The 26259-nt window shown below is 41.1% G+C and overlaps 1 protein-coding gene across 1 annotated transcript in view; it reads left to right on the forward strand.

Annotated features, from left to right (window-relative positions):
* The first annotated feature begins 5270 nt into the window (after positions 1 to 5270).
* Positions 5271 to 26259, forward strand: part of LOC141092949 (guanylyl cyclase-activating protein 1-like) — a 56395-nt gene continuing 35406 nt past the window's right edge. The window contains exon 1 of the mRNA XM_073579325.1: positions 5271 to 5468. Within this exon, the coding sequence (XP_073435426.1) occupies positions 5271 to 5468 (198 nt within the window). The remainder of the gene's footprint in view (positions 5469 to 26259) is intronic.

Genomic DNA, 26259 nt, shown 5'->3' on the forward strand with positions numbered 1-26259 from the left:
TTTCAAAATTTTCGCCAAATTTCTGATTTTTTCACAAATAAACGCAAAAATTATCGATCTAAATTTACCACTAACATGAAGCCCAATATGTCACGAAAAAACAATCTCAGAATCGCTAGGATGCGTTGAAGCGTTCCAGAGTTATTACCTCATAAAGGGACACTGGTCAGAATTGCAAAAAATGGCCAGGTCATTAAGGTCAAAATAGGCTGGGTCATGAAGGGGTTAATCTAGATTGCCAGGGGAGAAAAGAGGCACGCATAGTTTACTTAATCACATCAGCTGCGGTCCAGATTTTTTTTGTTGATAAACTGCAATATCAGGAGACCTAAGGAAAATGTACAAGCATCAAGTCAGTTTACTGCTACAATATAAATCCACCACTTTGCTTCCAGCAATAAAAATGTAATTATTATTATATAATTATTATTATTATAATTAGACCACACAGCTATCAGGACTGATTTTTATTTGGAAAATAAGATGATTGTCATCCCATATGCCTCTTTATAAATAAGGAGCATCTGTCTTGGCACTAATTTCTGTGTTCTGACACCTCATAGGGTCCAACCACTATAATAGGGAAGTGTAGACCTGGGAAAGAAGTAACTAGCTCTGGGATAACACATACCTTGCATAGACAAATAATGTCCCTTCTATGTCAGTTTTCTGCTGCATTGAATAAAAAAAAAAAAAAAAAAAAAAGGTCATAAGAAAGTTTCTACTTCGTAAGGCTAAGTTCACACAAGCGTATATAAAACATAAATTTTCCTCTAAAAAAATTATCAGATTACATTTTCTTTATCTGTATGCCATCCATATGCTACTTTTATGTCTGTGCTTATACATCAGATGTTAATAAATTGTAGAAGAACAAATACAGTTTTCAATACTAATAACTAATGTATCTGTAAAACCAGGATGCTGTATTGTTGCTATATGTTAAGAATAGTGATGAGCAAGTATACTCGTTGCTCGGGTGACGTCCGAGTATTTTGGCGTTCTCGGAGATTTAGTTTTCCTCGTCTTATCTGCATGATTTGCGACTGCTGGTCAGGCTGAATACATGTGGAGATTCCCTAACAAACAGGCATTCCTCACATGTATTCAGGCTATCTAGCAGCCGCAAATCATGCAGCAGAGATGACGAAAACTAAATCTCCGAGCACTTCCAAATACTTGGAGGTCACCCGAGCATGCTGGGGAAAACCCGAGCAACGAATATACTCGGTCATCGCTAGTTAAGATCTATGGGCCAAACATAGATCTCCCAGAGTGTCTCCAGAGCTTACTTTAAATTAAAGGAGGTATAACCAGTGTGAGACATGCATATCAGGAGAGCAGACTGTCAGTCATTACAGGTCTCACATGGGTAATGCCCCTTTAAAGGGAACCTGTCACCTTGTTTTTAGCTATTAAACTAGCCCCAATGTGTCGTTAGTAAGCAATGTGCATCAGTAACAAGTTTTTGTCAGTGAAATGTCATCATATCAGATGCGCTCATGAGCTGGATGAGACTGAGGGGGACACAGTGGTGCACATAGCGTGTGCACCCAAGCGTCATGTAGCCACTGATGCAGACCGGATCTGGTGCATGCGCCCATCTGACATGAAGCTGTGTGCATGCCCGGGGAGCGAATGGGCAGCGAGCAGGATTTTCTGTTTGGTTGTCGTGACCATTCACGGCAATTAATCGCAATCCTGTGGGTATGCATAATTTCAAAACCACGCTCTCTTGCTACTCTCCTCCTACTTATGAGATACGTCCAAGATCAAAGCAGCCGCTGACTGGCAGCAGTGTTCGGGTGATGTCACATGATCGCCGGGAGAGACCGAGAGGACACCGGAGGTGAGAATAAGTGTTGTTGCTTTAAAAGGGGAAAACATACCAACTGAAAAGGAATCGTCCGAGCGCACAACCCCTTTAATAACATCAGCGGCTGTTTATAACCCCTTAGCGATGGCCGCCGTACAGAACAACTATATAGAGCAGCGGCCGAGCCTGGTCCATATAGCTGCATTGCACGTCAACCTCCGGATTGCATCCATTTAACCCCTTAAAGGGGTTGCAGCACATGATATTCCCCGCCTCCCATACTCGGGTAACATTTCTAAAGATTGATCGCTCGGATCAGCGGCATGGTCTGCGGATTAAATAAAAACAATAAAAACATGGCGAACCCGGAGAAGCTGCGAGAATAAAACAGCAAAGCAGAAGGCATTTGACAGGACCCCTCTAATAAGCCACAGTCTGTATTACGGCTCTTGGAACAAGAGATGGAATTAAATTAAGAAAAAATAAGTTTGCCATGTCATTAAGGGGTTAATGCAGAAATATTTTGATAGGTGACCAGGTGAGGGTATTAGAGCAGGTGCCTGCGCCAATGCCACCATGCAGGTCACATAACACAGGAGCCAGCAGCACGCAGGTCATGCACCTGCACACAGTCACTGCTGCTCCGGGCCACTCACCCACTCGTTAGCCTTAGCCCTGAAGCTGTAGAGAGCCACTTGCCCGGTGATGTCCATGATGGCGCTGATGTACGGGTCATTCCGCCGGAGAGCGGCTAAACTCATCACACGCTCCACTTCACTCCTCGCCTCCTTCTTTGCTCAGGAGTCCGTCCCGTGCACCATCTTAAGCCTTCCCCGCTCTGCAACAGGGGAATGTACACAACGTTCCGCCCGCAGAACGGTTCCAGCCTTTAGTTAGAGGTGGTTCACCTCACCTCAAGCACAATGTGGCACGTTATCTGACTGCAGGGGGCGGCGCCGCGCTGCCGACCCCTCTCTTCAGGGAATTGATGCCGCCTGAGCAGATGGCTCAAGTGGCCTCATTATAGATGCGGCCCTGTATGGGCGTCATTAATAGGTTGCAAGCCATACACTTTGCATCGCACTTATATATGTGTGACTGGCGTCCTATGCAAGCCTTATTTAAGTGCATTTTTCCTACTAGGCAGCCAACCCCACCATGGTTTGTTAGGTGTGGGGTGGTTGTTTTTATCAGTAGTTTGCACCTGAGCTGCCCCTTGCCTCTATTAGTGGAGGCCAGCTGCATCCTGCTATATGTGCATTTGTCATCAGACAGGGTTTTTGGTAAGGCCATATCTTGTTGTGTGTTTTTTTGATTTTTTCTTTCTTAGTCACTTTGATCTCAGAAAGATAATGTCGTCCACCCCTTTGCTTGTGCATTATTTTGCTACCTGACTGAAAAATAGCTGTTTTAATTCATATGTAAATGAGACTTGAGTGCTCTTGGAGTGGCAAAAGACTTCCCGAGCCTCTGCCTTCCTGGCTATATTCCCCACCCAGCCACACCTTCCTCTGCTTGACTGTGTAGTCAAACCAGGGAGCTGGTAATCTTTAAGGAGATGGACGGGTGTGAAAATTCACACAGTTATTGCCTAACTGAGTGTTTGCAAGCGATCTGCTGATCAAAGATGATAGGAAAAGAGAAAGCAGAGAGAATTACATTAGTAGGAACTGAAGAGTGAAGTGCATGTTCCTTGAGGGTAGAAACTGGAAGAGACACCAGGTCAGGTGATAGCTGTGGGGCAGTTAATAATTTTAAAAGGCCCAGGAGGGCAGTGAAGAAGACTTGACGCCTGGACCTCTGGCGTGACAAATGTGTGAGGCAGCATAGTTGCCTTGTAGCTGCCATTGTAAGTCACCAGGCTTGAGCAAAAGAAACCGAGAAACCAGATCCGATTGAAAGCAACCAAGTGACTGGGTGAAGGAATAGAGAAACCATATCTGAGTAAGGAACCAGAAGACTGAAGCCGTGTGACTAGGATCGGAAACCGGAGCTGGGAGATCCAAGCCGAGTGAGCAGGCAGGACAGCATGGGATCACAGCTACTGGATTCTGTAAGGAAAAACATTTCCCTGCCTGTTTTAAATCTTGCTTTACCTCACAGAAAGAATCAGCTGTGATTCCATGCTGTAATGTCTGTATACTCTTTTGCTTCCTCACCTGCCCAGGAGATGTGGTATGATCAGACCATGTCCCTGCACGGTCAGACATGACCATTACACAGTACACAGCAGGGGCACCTTTATAAGATTATCTCAGCACAGGGACATTTTTGAATACATCCAATGGTGGAACTTATTTTTTTTCTAAGATCTTTTAATGAAAATATACTTTGCTAATGGGACAACCCCTTTAAGCCTTTTTTCTTTTTTTTTGCATTGGAATATAAACAGTACTTATTTTTTTTATCAAGGAGCTACAGATTGCATCAATAAAGGTGTGGATGACATTATCTTTCAGAGATCAACATGAGCATTTAACAGTTGGGAAGGCGGATAATGCTGATAGACTCTCGTTAGATCATTTCAATCTGACAACGTGGCCCCCAAGCAGGCAGTGATTCTCTGCCCTAAGGGAAGTATATCTGAACTGTACTCTAGTCTAGTAATGCTCTGGCTATTTAAGTTTCCATCCAAGACTATTTTTAGGTGGAGAAAAGATTTATCGGATTTACCTGAGCAGCTATGATCTGCTCTTCTGAGTTCAGTGCCACATGTAAAGTTTACTCTTATTCTTGGATTATCTGAACTGTACATCATTAGTATATTCATGTAATATACCTATATCTTATATTTTGTTTTTTTTTGCATAAAATTAAATTAATATTTTTTATATTATTCTATATACCATAATATAATACATCTTATATGGTTGATAACGCCTTTTCTGTTGATAATGTAGCAGAGATTGAATTCACTTTATAGTGTTATGAAACATATTTTTTTTATGGGGACAAAGAATATCCTGAGACAAACATTCCAGGGACTCTGACAGGAGTCTTGTAATCTCGTAAAGACCAAGATTAACCTTGACACTGTTAATATCTTAACATGGTACATGAATACATTCCTTCTTTGGATGGCATCAGGTTGGATTAAGCATCCTGTGACTGCCCCGACATACCGGGGTCAGTTTAAAAGCCACTATACAACACTTATAAAGACCAATAGTAGGGGATCTGTTCTGCGGGGACTGCCAGTAACGGAGAGACCCCAGAATACAGAGCACCCTGAGTTATTTTTATCTGGTATCAAAATAGAACAAAGAAGCTGAACGAATTATCTGGACTTAAAGCATAAGTGTAATTGCTTAATCAGTTGGCAGAGCCACATCCTAACTTACTCTTCTGCCGAAACACAAAGCCTTTACCTTTCGAAGAAAGCCTCAAGAGCTGTAAATAGCGGTTGTAGCTGCAACAAAAATTTACTTCTAGAAAGAAATAAAACATAAAAGTAATGGGTAGCTCAAGCAGCTCTACGGTGGATGATCTGCAGGCAGTGGAAATCCACCACTGGTACAAGAAGTTCATGACTGAATGTCCATCGGGGCAGCTAACCCTACATGAATTCAAGCAGTTCTTCGGATTGCGAGGACTTAGTGGAGAAGCCAATAGCTACATAGAGCAAATGTTTCGTACGTTTGATATGAATAAGGTAAGATAATTACTTTTACCATTCTACGGATTCTTACGTTCTACTCTTTCATCAATGCAATCTATGCATTGGCAAATATCAATTAATTACGTTCTACTGTTTATTCCTCTGGTCAAAGGGAGCACAACTCGTCTGGTTGCTATTAGTTTGTAATGATGGCTCTGGCTTGTTTGTTCACTCAGGAGATAATAATTATGACTTATACATTGTCATTTCATGAAGAATTTGTCTAAATGGTTTATAAATTATGCAGTACCAAGCTATGTACTAAAGCCTCCAATGGAAAAATACAGATACGACTGTACAACATATTTTCTAAATATCCAGTGGTTTAACCATGAATGATATCACAAAGCTAGCTGTGCTTAACCCATAATTTAGTATCAATCATTTCCATCAATTAGTCATAGATGTAAATGATGTCAACATAGTTTTGCCTCTCTACAATACAATAGTCACAATTCTTATGGAATATTTTGCATAGTTTGGGGCACTGAATTTTATACATTATATACAAATAGACCAATGGACAATATAGAGGTCTGTTTAATGTTCTTCAGTATTTCTACCTAGCTCTGTAGCAATGACAAGGAGGCATCCTATACAGGTAGAGGAAAAAAAGGTTTCACTCTTACTATTGACATGGATTCTTTACTGCAGAAGCAGTGACACTATGGAACTCTCTAATCAAACAGGTAGGTGGCACATTCGGCAAATTATAGTTAGCTTAAGATGGGTACTAGTTCCACTGGAGCCAACCACTATTGTATCTTTGGAAAATTTGTTCAAAAAATCAGCAACAATGTATGACACAGATTCCCATAGTAGACAGAAGGAAGGCATGTGGAGATGCTTCAAATAGAATCTATTGGCAGTATTTCATATCCATTGGTTACCTGGAGTAAGTACAGTATTGCGTAACGTTTTGGTGAAGACCCTTCATGAGACGTGTAGGCTATGCTCACTGTAAAGTGATCCAGAATGCAGGGTGGGCTTCCCCAAAACAAATACAACTAGGATTCAACTGTATCAAGGCGTCTATCACACCACTTGCCTTGATAGAGTTGGATCCTGGTTGTCCCTGTTGGGGGAAGATTACTCCTCACACTGGATCTCTTTGCCGTGAACATAGCCTATGCGTCAGATGAAGGCTTGTTCACGCAAAACGTTATGTACAGTGGCATGTAGAAGTTTGGTCAGCCCTCATCAAAATGATTGTTATTGTGAACAGTTAAACAAGTTGAAGATAAATTGATCTCCAAAGTGCCTAAAGTTAAAGATGACACATTTCCTTTGTATTTTAGGCAAAAATAAATATTTTTTTTTCATCTTTTACATTTTAAAAATTACAGAAAGGAAAATGGGCCATTGCAAAATTATGTGCACCCTGCATGGGTATCACAGCTTGTAAATGCTTTTTGTAGACAGACAAGAGTCTTTCAATTATTGTTTGAGGGATTTCATCAATTCTTTCAAAATTCTTCTAGTACACTGCTATTTTGAGGTCTAGCCATAGATTTTCAATGATGTTCAGATAAGGGGACTGTGAGGGGCATTGTAAAACTTTCAGCTTACGCCTTTTCAGGTAATCTTATGTGGATTTTGATGAGTGGTTAAGATCCTTTTCCATTTGTTTAGCCATCCTCTTTTCAAAATACAGCTTTTTTACAGATAGTGTTATGCTTGCTTGAAGAATTTGTTGAAATTTCATTGAATCCATTCTTCCCTCTACCCGCGTAATGTTCCCCATGCCATTATAATAATAATAAAGAATTTTATTTCTATAGCGCCGACATATTCAGCAGCACTTTACATTTCGGAGGGGATTTGTACAGACAATAGACATTACAGCATAACAATAATCACATAGATTATAACAAATACCAAGAGGAATGAGGGCCCTGCTCGCAAGCTTACAATCTATGAGGAAAAAAGGGAGACATGAAAGGTGGGTGGTAACAGTTGCCCTGATTGTATGGACCAGCCATAATGTTAAGTGTGTATCAGTACAGACACAGAGGGCTAATGGATGCATAAAGCATGTGGGAACATGATGTGGGGAACCTGGTTATGGTAAAACTTTTGGCTGTGCCACACAGGGATAGATTAGGTTAATATGTTGAGGCCAGTCTGAATAAATGCGTTTTCAGGGCACGCTTAAAATTGTGGGGATTGGGGACTAATCGTATTGACCTGGGAAGTGCATTCCAAAGAATTGGCGCAGCATGTGTAAAGTCTTGGAGACGGGAGTGGGAGGTTCTGATTATTGAGGATGCTAACCTCAGGTCATCAGCAGAACGGAGGGCGCGGGTAGGGTGGTATACTGAAACAAGGGAGGAGATGTAGGGTGGTGCTGAGCCATGGAGGGCTTTGTGGGTGAGGGTAATAAGTTTATACTGAATTCTGGAGTGGATGGGTAGCCAGTGTAATGACTGGCACAAGGTAGAGGCATCGGTGTAACGATTGGTGAGGAATATGATCCTGGCTGCAGCATTCAAGACAGATTGGAGAGGGGAGAGTTTGGTAAGAGGGAGACCGATTAGAAGAGAGTTACAATAGTCGAGACGAGAATGAATAAGAGAAACAGTAAGAGTTTTTGCGGAGTCAAAAGTAAGAAAAGGTCGAATTCTAGAAATGTTTTTGAGGTGCAGATGACAAGAGCGAGCCAGTGATCGAATGTGGGGGTCAAAGGAAAGCTTGGAGTCAAGCATGACCCCAAGACAGCGGGCCTGTTGCTGGGGAGTAATAGTGGAGCCACACACAGAATTGGCAATGTCGGGTATAGGTACATTAGTAGAGGGAGGAAACACAAGGAGTTCAGTCTTTGACAGGTTCAGTTTCAGATATAGTGAGGACATGATGTTAGACACAGCGTTTAGACAATCGCCGGTGTTTTCTAGAAAGGCTGGCATGATGTCCGGAGAAGAATCGTATAATTGGGTGTCATCAGCATAGAGATGGTACTGGAAACCAAATCTACTGATTGTTTGACCAATAGGGGCAGTGTACAAGGAGAAGAGGGGGCCTAGGACTGATCCTTGAGGAACCCCAACAGTAAGGGGAAGGTGAGAGGAGGAGGAACCGGCAAAAGATACAGTAAATGAACGGTCAGAGAGATAGGAGGAGAACCAGGAGAGAACGGTGTCCTTGAGGCCAATGGAGTGGAGCATAGTGAGGAGGAGCTGATGATCCACAGTGTCAAATGCTGCAGAGAGATCCAAGAGAATTAGCATGGAGTAATGACCATTAGATTTAGCTGTTAGTAGATCATTAGAGACTTTAGTGCGGGCAGTTTCAGTAGAGTGTAGGGAGCGAAAGCCGGATTGGAGAGGGTCGAGAAGAGAGTTATCAGAGAGATAGCGGATAAGACGAGAGTGGACCAGGCGTTCCAGGAGTTTAGAGATGAAGGGAGGATTAGAGACAGGTCTATAGCTAGTGGCACAGTTTTGGTCGAGGGATGGTTTTTTAAGTAGTGGATGTCTGATGGCTTGCTTAAATGAGGAGGGAAAGATACCAGAAGAGAGAGGTTAAATATTTTAGTTAGGTGAGTGGTGACAGGAGGGGAAAGGGACTGGAGGAGATGTGACGGAAATGGGTCACTGATGCAAGTGGTTGGGCGAGAAGATGCAAGGAGCCTGCTTACTACTTCTTCTGTGACTGGTTCAAAATCAGAGAGTGAGCTAGATGCAGTGGGGGAGGGAGGACAGTGCATGGTATGAGGTGATTGGGAGATAATTTCCTGTCGGATCTGGTCAATCTTTTCTTTGAAGTAATTGGCCAGATCATCAGCTCGGAGCTCCGAGGTTGGGGCCTGTACTCTTGGGTTGAGTAGAGAATGAAAAGTGTCAGAGACGTTTCGGGTTATTGGACAGTGAGGTGATGAGGGTGTTGAAATAGGTTTGTTTAGAGATTGTTTGACCAATAGGGGCAGTGTACAAGGAGAAGAGGAGGGGGCCTAGGACTGATCCTTGAGGCCATTGGCTGCAACACATCTCCAAAGCATGATTGATCCACCCCCATGCTTAATGGTCGGCGATATGTTCTTTTCCTGAAATTCTGTGCCATTTTTTCTTGACACATACCTTTGATCATTGTGGTCAAAATGCATCAGGCTTGTTTAGATGTTCTTTTATATACTTCTGATGCTGAATTTTATGGTGAAGTGGCAGGAGAGGTATTCTTCTTTTCCATGAAGGTCATATTTGTGAGGGTGTCTCTGAACAGTAGAACAATGTACCACAACTCCAGAGTCTGGTAAATCTTTCTAAAGGACTTTTGCAGTCAAGCAGGGTTTTTGATTTGCTTTTCTAGCAATCCTACGAGCAGCTCTCACTGACATTTTGCTTGGTCTTCCAGATCTTATCTTGACCTGCACTGTTCCTGTTAACTGTATGTCTTAATTACATTTCAAACTGAGGAAAGGGCAAATGAAAATGTTTTGCTATCTTGTAGCCTTTTCCTGCTTTGTGGGGCTCCACCAATTTCATTTTCAGAGTGCTAGGTAGCTGCTTAGAAGAACCCATTCCTGCTGTTTTTTGGAACAAGCTTAGAGCAGGCTGGGTTTTTATAAAGCTGGGAAAATTTGCATCACCTGGCATTTCTACATTAATTTGCTATATAAATATTTGGTAAAAAGTGTAGGTTTCCCATTCTCAACTATTACAATAAGCTCTCTATAAAATTATTTTGAACAGCTCTCTTTAGATTTATTTTTGTCTGGTTGGAAAATGGAAAAACAAATAGAATACTATGGACTTAACAAAGATAGTGAACATGCCATAACCCCAACAGGCTAATTAAGTTCTGTAACCTTGGTCAAAGTTATCTGAGCACACAAATTTCCAAGGGTGTTCAAACTTTTGCATCGTCCCATTTTCTTTTTTGTAATTTTAAAAATGTAAAAAATGACAATATATATGTGTTTTTTGCCTAAAATACAAAGGAAATGTGTCATCTTTAACTTTTGGCCTTTTAGAGATCATTCATTTCATCTTCAACTTGCGTAACTGTTCACAGTAACAGTAATTTTGCCCAAACTTTTACATGTCACTTTAATACTGTCAAGAAAAAAAAGAACGTCCAGCGTCCAAGAGTAAAATTCAAAGATTTATTTGGTACAATTTAAAATTGGATACATGGCTGCTAGTGATCAAGAGCTGGTAAACGGAAAAATTTACCGCATGGGGATGATCCAAGACCCTCTGAACGCTTTTCGAGCAAACATTGCTCTTAGACTCAGGATTAGAATCTACAAGGAAGCAGACATTAGTTGAGGGTAGAAGCCGTAGAAGCCGCTCATATATTGGTGTAGTGGCAGTAGGGTTATTGTAGATTGTAGGGATGCATTTTAAGGTTTTAAAGGGAGGATTAATGTCTATTTAGTTGGAGTAGAGACTTCAAGATATCTTACACAGTTCTCTCATATTCTTTAAGATGATTGCGTGACAAGCAGGCAAGGCGAGAGCTAAAAAGGAGGTTTTGTGAGGACCGGCGATTACGTGCGGGGAGAGAGTAGGAGATTATGTAAGAGATATAATGAGGGAACAGGTTGTGGATAGCTTTTATAGACTTGTGTCTTTCGGACTAAGTTACGTAACTAAATCCGAGGGGTCACATCACTGCAAAGAAGTCTTAATGAGGGTAGACAATTTAGTCTTTTTATTTTAAACCTTTAATTCTCAAGGTATTTTGGGCCTTTCTAGCACATAGACCAAAAGATAAATTGATGTCAACATTATTCACTCAGCCCTTTATACTCTGGTCCCATTTTTTTCCTTTTAGTTGCAAAAGACTGACCATCAATGTATATACCTACAGCCAAACACTAGTGGAGCTAGCCCTCCTGAGCTGAATCACAGTGGGCCTTTTCTGTCCAGTTTTCTGTCTTTTTTGCCCATTTTTGATTTGCATCTAATTCTTTTATTTTGTGCCATTTCTAAAATAGCATTATTTGCGTTCACATGTTTTTTTAATTAATATATATCGTAGACAGCGTCGGACTGGAACACCTTGGGCCCACCAGAGAAAATCATTCTTGGGGCCCACTATGTAGCTGCATAGAGTTAAATACCAGACCACCAATTATGCGGTAAAACACGCTAATATCCGGGTATAAGGTTGTACATGTCTTAATTATGTAGCAGGAGTTGGGGTAGCCCCCTCATAGAATATAAAGCAGCCCCCTCACATAGTATAATGCAGCCATCTCATAGAATATAAGGCAGCCATCTCATAGAATATAATACTGCCCTCCTCATAGGGTATAATACTGCCCCCCTCATAGGGAATAATGCACCCCCTCATAGGGTATAATGCACCGCCTCATAGGGTATAATACTGCCCCCCTCATAGGGTATAATACTGCCCCCCTCATAGGGTATAATGCACCCCCTCATAGGGTATAATGCTGCCCCCCTCATAGGGTATAATACTGCCCCCCTCATAGGGTATAATGCACCCCCTCATAGGGAATAATGCACCCCCTCATAGGGTATAATGCTGCCCCCTCATAGGGTATAATACTGCCCCCCTCATAGGGTATAATACTGCCCCCCTCATAGGGTATAATACTGCCCCCCTCATAGGGTATAATGCTGCCTCCTCATAGGGTTTAATACTGCCCTCCTCATAGGGAATAATGCATCCCCTCATAGGGAATAATGCTGCCCCCTCATAGGGTATAATACTGCCCCCCTCATAGGGTATAATAATGCACCCCCTCATAGGGTATAATGCACCCCCTCATAGGGAATAATGCTGCCCTCCTCATAGGGTATAATGCTGACCCCACATAGGGTATAATGCTGCCTCCTCATAGGGTATAATACTGCCCCCCTCATAGGGAATAATGCACCCCCTCATAGGGTATAATGCTATATAGATATATAGATATAGAGTTAGATAGATATAGATAGAAAGATAGATGTAGAAATAGATAGATATAGAGATAGATAGTAGATAACGGATAGAAAGTAGATAATGGATAGATATAGATAGAAAGATTCATAGAGATAGATAGAGATAGATAGAGATAGATATAAAGATAGATATAGAAAGAAATATAGATAGATAGATCGATAGGTAGATAGATATAGAGATAGATAGAAAATAGATAATGGATAGATAGATAGATATAGAGATAGATGGCTATAGATAGAAAGATATAGAGATAGATAGATATATAGATAGAGATAGATAATAGATATAGATAATAGATAGAGATATACAGATATAATAATAATAATAATAATAATAATAATAATAATATAGACATACACTCACTGGCCACTTTATTAGGTACACCTGTCCAACTGTGTGTTAAGACTTAATTTCTAATCAGCCAATCACATGGCGGCAACTCAGTGCATTTAGGCATGTAGACATGGTCAAGACAATCTCCTGCAGTTCAAACCGAGCATCAGTATGGGGAAGAAAGGTGATTTGAGTGCCTTTGAACGTGGCATGATTGTTGGTGCCAGAAGGGCTGGTCTGAGTATTTCAGAAACTGCTGATCTACTGGGATTTTCACGCACAACCATCTCTAGGGTTTACAGAGAATGGTCCGAAAAAGAAAAAAAATCCAGTGAGCGGCAGTTCTGTGGCCGGAAATGCCTTGTTGATGCCAGAGGTCAGAGGAGAATGGGCAGACTGGTTCGAGCTGATAGAAAGGCAACAGTGACTCAAATTGCCACCCGTTACAACCAAGGTAGGCAGAAGAGCATCTCTGAACGCACAGTGCGTCGAACTTTGAGATGGGCTACAGCAGCAGAAGACCACACTGGGTACCACTCCTCTCAGCTAAGAACAGGAAACTGAGGCTACAATTTGCACAAGCTCATCGAAATTGGCCAGTAGAAGATTGGAAAAACGTTGCCTGGTCTGATGAGTCTCGATTTCTGCTGCGACATTCGGATGGTAGGGTCAGAATTTGGCGTAAACAACATGAAAGCATGGATCCATCCTGCCTTGTATCAACGGTTCAGGCTGGTGGTGGTGGTGTCATGGTGTGGGGAATTTTTTCTGGGCACTCTTTGGGCCCCTTGGTACCAATTGAGCATCGTTGCAACGCCACAGCCTACCTGAGTATTGTTGCTGACCATGTCCATCCCTTTATGACCACAATGTACCCAACATCTGATGGCTACTTTCAGCAGGATAATGCGCCATGTCATAAAGCTCGAATCATCTCAGATTGGTTTCTTGAACATGACAATGAGTTCACTGTACTCAAATGGCCTCCTCAGTCACCAGATCTCAATCCAATAGAGCATCTTTGGGATGTGGTGGAACGGGAGATTCGCATCAGGGATGTGCAGCCGACAAATCTGCGCCAACTGTGTGATGCCATCATGTCAATATGGTCCAAAATCTCTGAGGAATGCTTCCAGCACCTTGTTGAATCTCTGCCACGAAGAATTGAGGCAGTTCTGAAGGCAAAAGGGGGTCCAACCCGTTACTAGCATGGTGTACCTAATAAAGTGGCCAGTGAGTGTATATAGATAGATATAGAGATAAATATATATAGATGGCTATAAATAAAAATAGATAAAGAGATATATAGAGATACATAGATATAGAGATAATAGATATAGAGATAGATAGATATAGAGACAGATATAGAGATAATAGCTAGATATAGAGATATGTATAGAGATAGATAGATATAGAGTTAGAAAGATAGATATAGAGAGATATAGAGATAGATAGATAGATAGATATAGATAATAGAGATAATAGATATAATAGATAGATATAGATATAGAGATAGATGGATAGATCAATAGATAGATAAAGAGCGAGAGATAGAGATAGAGATTGATAGATAATGAGATATAGAGATAGATATAGAGATATAGTGTTAGAAAGATAGATATAGCGATAGATAGATATAGAGATATATATGGATATAGAGATAACAGATATAGAGATAGATAGATAGATATAGAGATAGATAGATATAGAGATAATATATAGATAGATAGATATAGAGATAATATATAGATAGCTATAGAGAGAGAGATATAGAGATATAGACAGAAACAGATATATATATATATATATAGAGATAGATATAGAGATAGATAGGTAGATAGATATAGAGATAATAGATATAGAGATAGATAGATAGAGATAGAGCGGTAGATAGAGAGAGAGATAGATATAGAGAGAGATAGATACAGAGATCAATAAATAGATAGAGAGATAGATATAGATAATAGATAGAGATAGATAGATAAAGATAGATAATAAATATAGAGATAACAGATAGATATAGAGATAGAGTAAGATAGAAAGATATAGAGATAGGTAGATATAGATAATAGAGATAGCTAGATAGATAAACATAATAGATAGATGTAGAGATAGAAAGATAGATATAGAGATAGAGCGATAGATAGAGATAGATAATAGAGATAAATAGATAGATAGATAGAGAAAGATAGATAGATATAGAGATAGATATAGAGATAGAAAGATAGATAGATATACAGAGAGATAGATATAGAGATAGAGATAAATAGATAGATAGATATAGAGAGAGATATAGAGAGAAATAGATATAGATATAGACATAATAGATATATATAGAGATAGATAGATATAGATATAGAGAGAGATAGATACAGAGAAAAGATATAGAGATAAATAGATAAAGATAGATATAGAGATAGAAAGATAGATATAGAGATAGAGCGATAGATAGATATACAGAGAGATAGATATAGAGATAGATAGAGATATATAGATAGATAGCTATAGAGATATAGAGATAGATATAGAGAGAAATAGAGATAGATATAGAGATAGCTAGAGATAGATATATAGATATAGATATAAAGATAGATATAGAGATAGATATAGATATAGAGATAGAGCGATAGATAGCGAGAGATATAGATATAGAGATAGATAGATACAGAGAAAAGATATAGAGATAGATAACGGATAGATAGGTACAGAGATAGATATCTATATATATATCTATCTAATATCTATATCTAAAGATAGATAGATATAGATGGTAGCTAGATAATAAATATAGAGATAATAGATATAGAGATAGATAGATATAGAGATAGATAGATAGACATAATAGATAGATATAGAGATATATATAGATAGATATAGAGATAGATAGATATAGAGATAGATGTAGAGATAGAAAGATAGATATAAAGATAGAGCGATAGAGATAGATATAGAAATAGATAGATATAGATAATGGATAGAGATAGATATAGAGATAGATAGATATAGATAATAGATAGAGATAGAAAGAAAGATAGATAGATATAAGAGAGATAGAGAGAGAGATATATAGAGAAATAGAGATAGATAGATAGAGAGAGACAGATAGAGAGAGCGAGAGAGATATAAAAAAACAAAACAAAACACAATACTCACCTCTCCTCCTCGCTCCCACGCTGATCCTGGCTTCAGTGTCAGGAGCTGCCCCCTCTGCCAGACACACAGCGGGTGTGCGATGTAGTGACGTCATCGCGCACTGGCTGTGAGTCAGGAGCAGAGAGGACTGAGGGCGGCGCCGGCCTTGATTTACAGCTGTAGTCTGCAGAGCGGCTTACTGGGCTGGGGGCGGGGCCTCTGGGGGTGGAGACTGTGAAATGATATTCACTGCTTCGCAGTGAATATTCATTTCTCTTTAGCAGCGGGGACAGGGGCTCCTGCCTCCTGACACCCGCTGCTGCTCCGCTGGCAGGGGCCCCCATAGCAGCTGCATGGTGTGCGACACACCACTGGCTGGGGGCCCCTGGAGCAGCGGGGGCCCTAGGCAACTGCTGACCCTGTATGCCAGCAGGTGCCAGGGCCCACCAGATGCCAGGGCCCACCGGAGAATCCTCCGGTTCCCCGGTGGGCCAGTCCGACGCTGATCGTAGAGATCTCTGCTCACTCGGCTCGGTTGAGGTAGGCACAGGAAGCGGTACTGCTGAAATTTCCAAGCAAGTTTATTAAACCTGCATAAACTGCTCTGGATAGAAAAACAAACAAACAGCCTTTTCTGGCACTAAGTGAAATCAAATAGGAAACAAGTAGACCATATAGCCCTGGGGGTCTGCCCAACACTGAATGAGACATCTGGCGTCCATTTTATTAGCCAAACCACCTCCCTGGGTTTGGGATATATGAGCGGTCATTCCCACCCATCTCTTATGGCCGCTCATAAAACCCGGCCCCGAACTGGCCTAATAACTCACACAGCATTATACTTGCTGGAGCATAATTCTGAGCTCACATCACCACAGCTAATAGCAGCGATGAAACACATATCTCCTCAAGGACTCGTCTGGCGGCTATTTTACTATATATATATATATAAAAAAAAAAAGACAAGAGCCAGCACTGCCAGTGGTCAGAACGCATAACATGAGGTGCATATGCACATATCTTACTGCATTCAAAATGAGACATTTAGTAAAATATTGATCAATATATTGAGCCACCCCGCCACGCCAAGGCAATCTCATATGGGGGGTCCTACTCTACATTTTTATTTATTCACTGTGCCATTGTGGCCTCCTAAATGTTTTAAAAGCAAGACCATATCAAATGCAATCCATACCTGAAGCATATCTACATCACTCCCGTGCAGCCAGATGGAGCAGGTGCAGATAAAGGCCAACCAGGTCTGAACACAGACATCTCAGGTTTGACCTCCACACACTGCCTGACCAGCAAACACAGATGAAGGGCAATGCAGGCTCAGACATGGATGCAAAAATAAATAAAGCCTGGGGCAGGGCGGGGCTGCCGTGAGTGTGCACAGCAGCCTAGATCAATCACAATAAACACAGAAAAGGTGGCGAACATGACCCAGCGTGCACGGCAACAGTGGTGGTCAGCCACAAAACCAATTAGCAATAAAAAAAGAAGAAGAGCCAGCACTGCCAGTGGTCAGAACGCATAACATGAGGTGCATATGCACATATCTTACTGCATTCAAAATGAGACATTTAGCAAAATATTGATCAATATATTGAGCCACCCCACCATGCCAAGGCAATCTCATATGGGTGTCCTACTCTACATTTTTATTTATTCACTGTGCCATTGCGGCCTCCTAATTTTTGCACTTATGTCTGAGCCTGCATTGCCCTTCATCTGTGTTTGCTGGTCAGGCAATGTGTGGAGGTCAAACCTGAGATGTCTGTGTTCAGACCTGGTTGGCCTTCATCTGCACTTGCTTCATCTGGCTGCACGGGAGTGATGCAGATATGCTTCAGGTATGGATTGCATTTGATATGGTTTTGCTTTTAAAATATTTAGGAGGCCGTAATGGCACAGTGAATAACAAAAATGTAGAGTAGGACCCCCCATATGAGATTGCCTTGGCGTGGCGGGGTGGCTCAATATATTGATCAATATTTTGCTAAATGTCTCATTTTGAATGCAGTTAGATATGTGCATATGCACCTCATGTTATGCGTTCTGACCACCGGCAGTGCTGGCTCTTCTCTTTTTTTTATTGCTAATTGGTTTGTGGCTGACCACCACTGTTGCCGTGCACGCTGGGTCATGTTCGCCATCTTTTCTGTGTTTATTGTGATTGATCTTGACTGCTGTGCACACTCACAGCAGCCCCGCCCTGCCCCAGGCTTTATTTAATTTTTGCACCTATGTCTGAGCCTGCATTGCCCTTCATCTGTGTTTGCTGGTCAGGCAGTGTGTGGAGGTCAAACCTGAGATGTCTATGTTCAGACCTGGTTGGCCTTCATCTGCACTTGCTTCATCTGGCTGCACGGGAGTGATGCAGATATGCTTCAGGTATGGATTGCATTTGATATGGTCTTGCTTTTAAAATATTTAGGAGGCCGTAATGGCACAGTGAATAACAAAAATGTAGAGTAGGACCCCCCATATGAGATTGCCTTGGCGTGGCGGGGTGGCTCAATATATTGATCAATATTTTGCTAAATGTCTCATTTTGAATGCAGTTAGATATGTGCATATGCACCTCATGTTATGCGTTCTGACCACCGGCAGTGCTGGCTCTTCTCTTTTATATATATATATATATATATATATATATATATATATATATATATATATATGTGTGTGCTTCTCACAATAATAGAATATCATCAAAAAGTTTATTTAAGTTCTTCAATACAAAAAGTGAAACTCATATATAGAGTCATTACTAGTGTTGAGCATTCCGATACCGCAAGTATCGGGTATCGGCCGATACTTGCTGTATCGGAATTCCGATACCGACTTCCGATATTTTTTCAATATCGGAATTCGGCATCGGAATCGGAAGTTCAGTTGATTGACGGCCTGACGTCATCATGATGCGCGGTGTGTGCGCATCATGATGCGCCGTCATTTCGGGCCTTCCGGGGGTCTCTGCCGGCCTGCCGGGGGGCTGTGCCGGCCTGCCGGGGGGCTGTGTGGACTGCCCGGGGTCTGTACCGGCCTGCCGGGGGGCTGTGCCGGCCTGCCGGTGGTCTGTGCACCCTGTGGGGGTCTGTACCGGCCTGCCGGGGGGCTGTGCCGGCCTGCCGGGGGGCTGTGCTGATGTCCGGGGGTCTGTGCAAGCATCGTCCGATGGGACTACAAGTCCCATCGGGCGATGCCTGCTACCATGACAGTGATTGACACATTAGCCAATGATGGGACAGTAGTAGTCCCATCATCCGGCTAATGTGTTAAATGTTAAAAAAAAAAAAAAAAAAAAAAAAAAATACTACATGCATGCTACATACATGCTACATGCATGCTACATACATACTACATATATACTACATACATACTACATACATACTACATGCATGCTACATATATACTACATACATACTACATACATGCTACATACATGCTGCATGCTACATACATACTACATACATACTACATGCATGCTACATACATACTACATGCATACTACATACATACTACATACATACTACATGCATGCTACATACATACTACATATATACTACATACATACTACATACATACTACATACATACTGCATGCTACATACATACTACATACATACTACATGCATGCTACATACATACTACATGCTACATACATACCACATATATACTACATGCATGCTACATACATACTACATACATACTACATGCATGCTACATACATACTACATGCTACATACATACCACATATATACTACATGCATACTACATACATACTACATACATACTACATGCATGCTACATACATACTACATATATACTACATACATACTACATACATACTGCATGCTACATACATACTACATACATACTACATACATACTACATGCATGCTACATACATACTACATGCTACATACATACCACATATATACTACATACATACTACATACATGCTACATACATACTGCATGCTACATACATACTACATGCATACTACATACATACTACATGCATGCTACATACATACTACATGCATGCTACATACATACTACATATATACTACATACATACTACATACATGCTACATACATACTGCATGCTACATACATACTACATACATACTACATACATACTACATGCATGCTACATACATACTACATGCTACATACATACCACATATATACTACATACATACAATACATTCATACAATACATACATAGACATACAGTACATATAACATAGAGTAACATACTTACCAATACTTGTCACATTGTTCCCCGAAGCCATTGTCTTTTCCGGGATAAATATTAACATAACAAACCACAAAAATACTCACCCACGATCCGAAGCAGTCCACGAGTGTGTCCCACGACGATCTTGGGTAGAGAACTGCAGCATCAGATGATGCTGCCGTTCTCTACGGGCTGCAGGAATCCAATGACGGAAGGTAGGTATCCTTCCGCACTGTATTCCTCCGCCACTTAAAAAAAAAAAGTCCCTAGTCTCACTTTATGCCATTGCTGTGTGGGAAATTCCCACACAGCAATGGCATAAAGTGAGACTAGGGACTCTTTATGTTATATGTACTGTATGTCTATGTACGTATTGTATGAATGTATTGTATGTATGTAGTATATATGTGGTATGTATGTAGCATGTAGTATGTATGTAGCATGCATGTAGTATATATGTAGTATGTATGTAGCATGCATGTAGCATGCATGTAGTATGTATGTAGTATGTATGTAGTATATATGTAGTATGTATGTAGCATGCATGTAGCATGCAGTATGTATGTAGCATGCATGTAGTATATATGTAGTATGTATGTAGCATGTAGTATGTAGCATGCATGTAGTATATATGTAGCATGCATGTAGTATGTATGTAGTATGTATGTAGTATGTATGTAGCATGTATGTAGTATGTATGTAGCATGCATGTAGCATGCAGTATGTATGTAGCATGCATGTAGTATATATGTAGTATGTATGTAGTATGTAGCATGCATGTAGTATATATGTAGTATGTAGCATGTAGTATGTATGTAGCATGCAGTATGTATGTAGCATGCATGTAGTATATATGTAGTATGTATGTTGCATGTAGTATTTATGTAGTATGAATGTAGCATGTATGTAGTATGTTGTATGTATGTAGCATGTAATTTTTTTTTTTTTTTTTTACATTCAACACATTAGCCGGATGATGGGACTACTACTGTCCCATCATTGGCTAATGTGTCAATCACTGTCATGGTAGCAGGCATCGCCCGATGGGACTTGTAGTCCCATCGGACGATGCCTGCACAGACCCCCGGAGCCTGCACAGACCACCGGCAGGCCGGCACAGCCCCCCGGCAGGCCGGCACAGCCCCCCGGAGCCTGCACAGCCCCCCGGCAGGCCGGCACAGCCCCCCGGCAGGCCGGCACAGCCCCCCGGAGCCTGCACAGACCACCGGCAGGCCGGCACAGACCACCGGAGCCTGCACAGACCCCCTGGCAGGCCGGCACAGCCCCCCGAAAGGCCCGTACAGACCCCAGAGAGGCTGTACAAGGGCAGGAAAGGGTTTTTCTTATTCCGATACCGGAAGTCCCATAGACTTGAATGGGACTTCCGGTATCGGAATCGGCGATACCGATACTTTTTTTAAAGATCGGCCGATACCATCCGATACGATACTTTGAAGTATCGGACGGTATCGCTCAACTCTAGTCATTACAAACAGAGTTATCTATTTCACGTGTTTATTTCTGTTAATGTTGATGATTATGGCTTACAGCCAATGAAAACCCAATAGTCATTATCTCAGTAAATTAGAATACTTTATAGCGCTAGCTTAAAAAATGATTTTAAAATCCAAAATGTTGGCCTACTGAAATGTATATTCAGTAAATGCTCTCAATACTTGGTCAGGGCTCCTTTTGCATCAATTACTGCATCAATGCGGCGTGGCATGGAGATGATCAGCCTGTGGCACTTCTGAGGTGTTATGGAAGTACAGGTTGCTTTGATAGCAGCTCGTCTGCATTGTCATCTTCCACTTGACAATACCCCATAGATTCTCTATGGGGTTAAAGTCAGGTGCGTTTGCTGGCCAATCAAGCACAGTTATACTGTTGTTTTTAAACCAGGTATCAGTACTTTTGGCAGTGTGGACAGGTGCCAAGTCCTGCTGGAGAATGAAATTTCAATCTCCAAAAAGCTTGTTGGCAAAGGGAAGCATGAAGTGCTTTAATAATTCCTGGTAGACGGCTGCGCTGCCTTTGGTCTTGATAAAACACCGTGAACCTACACCAGCAGATGACATAGCTCCCCAAACAATCACTGATTGTGGAAACTTCACACTTAACCTTGGAAATCAAGGTCCCAGAGTCTGGAGGAAGAGTGGAGAGTCACACAATCCAAGTTGCTTGAGGTCTAGTGTGAAGTTTCCACAATCAGTGATGGTTTGGGGAGCTATGTCATCCACTGTGTTTTATTAAGATACAATATATGTTGGTATTTATGGTTCCCTCAATGAATTGTAGCTCTCCACAGACTCGGCACTCATGCAGGCCCAAACCATGACACTCCCACCACCATGCTTGACTGTAGGCAAGTCTTTGTACTACTCACCTGGTTGCCACCACACATTATTGACACCATCTGAACCAAATAAGTTTATCTTGGTCTCATCAGACCACAGGACATGTTCCCACTAATCCATGTCCTTAGTCTGCTTATGTTCAGCAAAGTTTTTGCGTCTTTCTTCTGGGAGGACAGCCATGCAGACCAATTGATGTAGTGGGTAGTGTATAGTCTGAGCAGTGACAGGTGGACCCTCCCCACCCCAGTAACCTCTGCAGCAATGAGGGCAGCACTCATTCTGACAAGACAACCTCTGGATATGACACTGGGCACATGCTCTCACCTTCTTTGTTTGACCATGGCGATGTCGGTTCTGAGTGGAACCTGTCTTGTTGAACCACTACACATGCTGCAGCTCAGTTTCAGGGTGTTGGCAATCTTTTTATAGCCTCGCCCATCTTTATGTAGGGCAACAATTCTTTTTTCAGATCCTCAGAGAGTTTTTTGCCATGAAGTGCCATGCTGAACTTCCAGTGACCAGTATGAGAATGTGAGAGTAATAACACATTTTTAACACATCTGCTCCCCATTCACACCAGATACCTTGTAACACTAATGAGTCACATGACACCAAGGGGAGAAAATGGCTAATTGGGCATAACTTGGCCATTTTCACTTAAGAGTGTACTCACTTTTGTTGCCAGAGGTTTAGACATTAATGGCTGTGTGTTGAGTTATTTACAGGGCACACCAAATTTACACTGTTATACAAGATGTACACTGACTACTGTACATTGTATGAAGGGGTCATCTCTTCAGTGTTGTACCATAAAAATATATAATAAATTATTTACAAAAATGAAAGTAGTGTCCTTACTTTTGTGATATATATATATATATATATATATATATATATATATATATATATATATACACACACACACACACTACCGTTCAAAAGTTTGGAGTCACCCAGACAATTTTGAGTTTTCCATGACACTGGCGTTTTGCGCGTACAGTTTAATGAAACTGCCAGTTGAGGACCTGTGAGGCATTGATTTCTCAAATTACAGACTCTAATGTACTTGTTTTGTTGCTCAGTTGTGCAGCGGGGCCTCACACTTCTCTTTCTACTCTGGTTAGAGCCTGTTTGTGCTCTCCTCTGAAAGGAGTAGTACACACCGTTGTAGGAAGTCTTCAGTTTCTTGGCAACTTCTCGCATGGAATAGCCTTCATTTCTAAGAACAAGAATAGACTGTCAAGATTCACATGAAAGTTCTTTTTTGCTGGCTGGCTATTTTAAGAGTTTAATGGAATCCACAAATGTAATGCTCCAGATTCTCAACTAGCGCAAAGGAAGGTCAGGTTTATAGCTTGTCTAATCAGCCAAACTGTTTTCAGCTGTGCTAACATACTTGCACAAGGGTTTTCAAGGGTATTCTAACCATCCATTAGTCTTCTTACACAGTTAGCAAACACAAAGTACCATATGAACACTGGAGTGATGGTTGTTGGAAATGGGCCACTATACACCTATGAAGATATTGCATTACAAACCAGACGTTTGCAGCTAGAATAGTCATTTAGAATCATAGAATCGTAGAGTTGGAAGGGACCTCCTGGGCCATCTGGTCCAACCCCCTGCTCAAAGCAGGATTCGCTAAATCATCCCAGTTAGATGTCTGTCCAGCCTCTGTTTGAAGACTTCCATTGAAGGAGAACTCACCACTTCTCGTGGCAGCCTGTTCCACTCATTGATCACTCTAACTGTCAAAAAGTTTTTTCTAATATCTAATCTGTGTCTCCTCCCATTCAGCTTCATCCCATTGCTTCTAGTCTTTCCTTGTGCAAATGAGAATAAAGTTGATCCTTCTACAATGTGACAGCCCTTTAGATATTTGTAGACAGCTATTAAGTCTCCTCTCAGTCTTCTCTTTTGCAAACTAAACATTCCCAAATCCTGCAACCTTTCCTCATAAGACAGGGTTTGCAGACCGGTCACCATTCTGGTCGCTCTTTTCTGAACTTGCTCCAGTTTGTTGATGTCTTTTTTAAAATGTGGTGCCCAAAATTGGACACAATATTCCAGATGAGGTCTGACCAAAGAGGAGTAGAGGGAAATAATGACTTCACGTGATCTAGACTGTATGCTTCTGTTAATACATCCTAGAATTGCATTTGCCTTTTTTGCTGCTGCATCACACTGTTGACTCATATTCAGTCTGTGATCTATTAGTATACCCAAGTCTTTTTCACATGTGCTGTCACTTAGCCCTATTCCTCCCATTCTATATATGCTTTTTTCATTTTTATTGCCCAGATGTAGTACTTTGCATTTCTCCCTGTTAAAAACCATTCTGTTAGTTGCTGCCCACTTCTCCAGTTTATTTAAATCTTTTTGAATCCTCTCTCTCTCTTCTCTAGTATTAGCTATCCCTCCTAGCTTTGTGTCATCAGCAAATTTAATCAGTTTACCCTCAATTCCTTCATCTAAATCGTTGATAAAGATGTTGAACAATACAGGGCCCAGGACAGAGCCCTGTGGTACCCCACTTGAGACATTCTTCCAACTGGATGTGCAGCCATTTACGACCACTCTTTGGGTCCGATCACTAAGCCAGTTATGAATCCACCTAACAGTTGCCTTGTCCATTCCATACTTAGTCATTTTTTCAATAAGGATTGTATGAGAGACTTTGTCAAATGCTTTGCTGAAGTCAAGATATACTATATCTACAGCATTTCCTTGATCCACCCAATCAGTAATACCATCATAGAAGGAAATTAAATTAGTCTGACATGACTTATTAGTTACAAACCCATGCTGACTCTGTTTAATCACTTCATTCTTATCCAGGTATTGACATACATGTTGTTTAATAATTTGTTCAAAGATCTTTCCTGGTATAGAAGTCAGACTCACCGGCCTATAGTTGCCTGGGTCCACCTTCTTCCCCTTTTTGAAGATAGGAACAACATTTGCTCTTCTCCAGTCTTCTGGCACTTCTCCTGTTCTCCAAGAATTTTCAAAGATTATGGAGAGGGGTTCAAAAATTTCTTCTGCTATCTCCTTCAGTACTCTGGGGTGTAATTCATCTGGACCTGGAGACTTGAATACATTTAGGTTAGCTAAGTGTTTCCTCACTATCTTTCTGTTTATAGATATCCTGGATTCTTCTATTCCCTTAATAGGACAGTGAATAACAGTTGATGTTACATTTCCTTTCTGAGAGAAAACAGATGCAAAATAGGAATTTAAAAGTTTAGCCTTCTCAACATCCTGTCTTACCATTTCATCATTTTCATCCTGTAAAAATCCTATAGCATCTTTGACTTTTCTTTTACTTTTGACATATCCCCAAAATCCTTTATTATTGCTTTTGACATCTCTTGCAAGCCTCAATTCATTTTCAGCTTTAGATAATCTGATTTGTGCCTTGCAGGTTCTGCAGACAGCATTATATTCTTCTTTAGATATGCCTCCTTCTTTCCATTTTATAAACATTTTTTGCTTCCTTTTTAGCATGTGCTTAAGTTCTGTGTTCATCCATCCTGGTTTCCTTAAATGCTTCCTATTCTTCCCTCTTTTCGGAATTGTTAACAACTGTGCTTTGAGAATTTCATTTTTCAAGATTTCCCATCCTTCCTGGACATTTTTGTCTTTAAGGATATCCAGCCATTGGATCCCTCCAATTCTCTTTCTGAATCCCTTAAAATCTGCCTTTCTGAAATCTAACCTTGACGTCTGAGTCTTCACAGGTCTTCCGCCTCTAGTTATCCAAAATTCTAAAATAGCATGGTCGCTACCTCCTAGGGTCCCAGCC

Source organism: Dendrobates tinctorius, unplaced genomic scaffold (genome assembly GCF_039654945.1).
Source record: "Dendrobates tinctorius isolate UK_male_01 unplaced genomic scaffold, ASM3965494v1 ptg000062l, whole genome shotgun sequence".
Taxonomy (NCBI): Eukaryota; Metazoa; Chordata; class Amphibia; order Anura; family Dendrobatidae; genus Dendrobates; species Dendrobates tinctorius.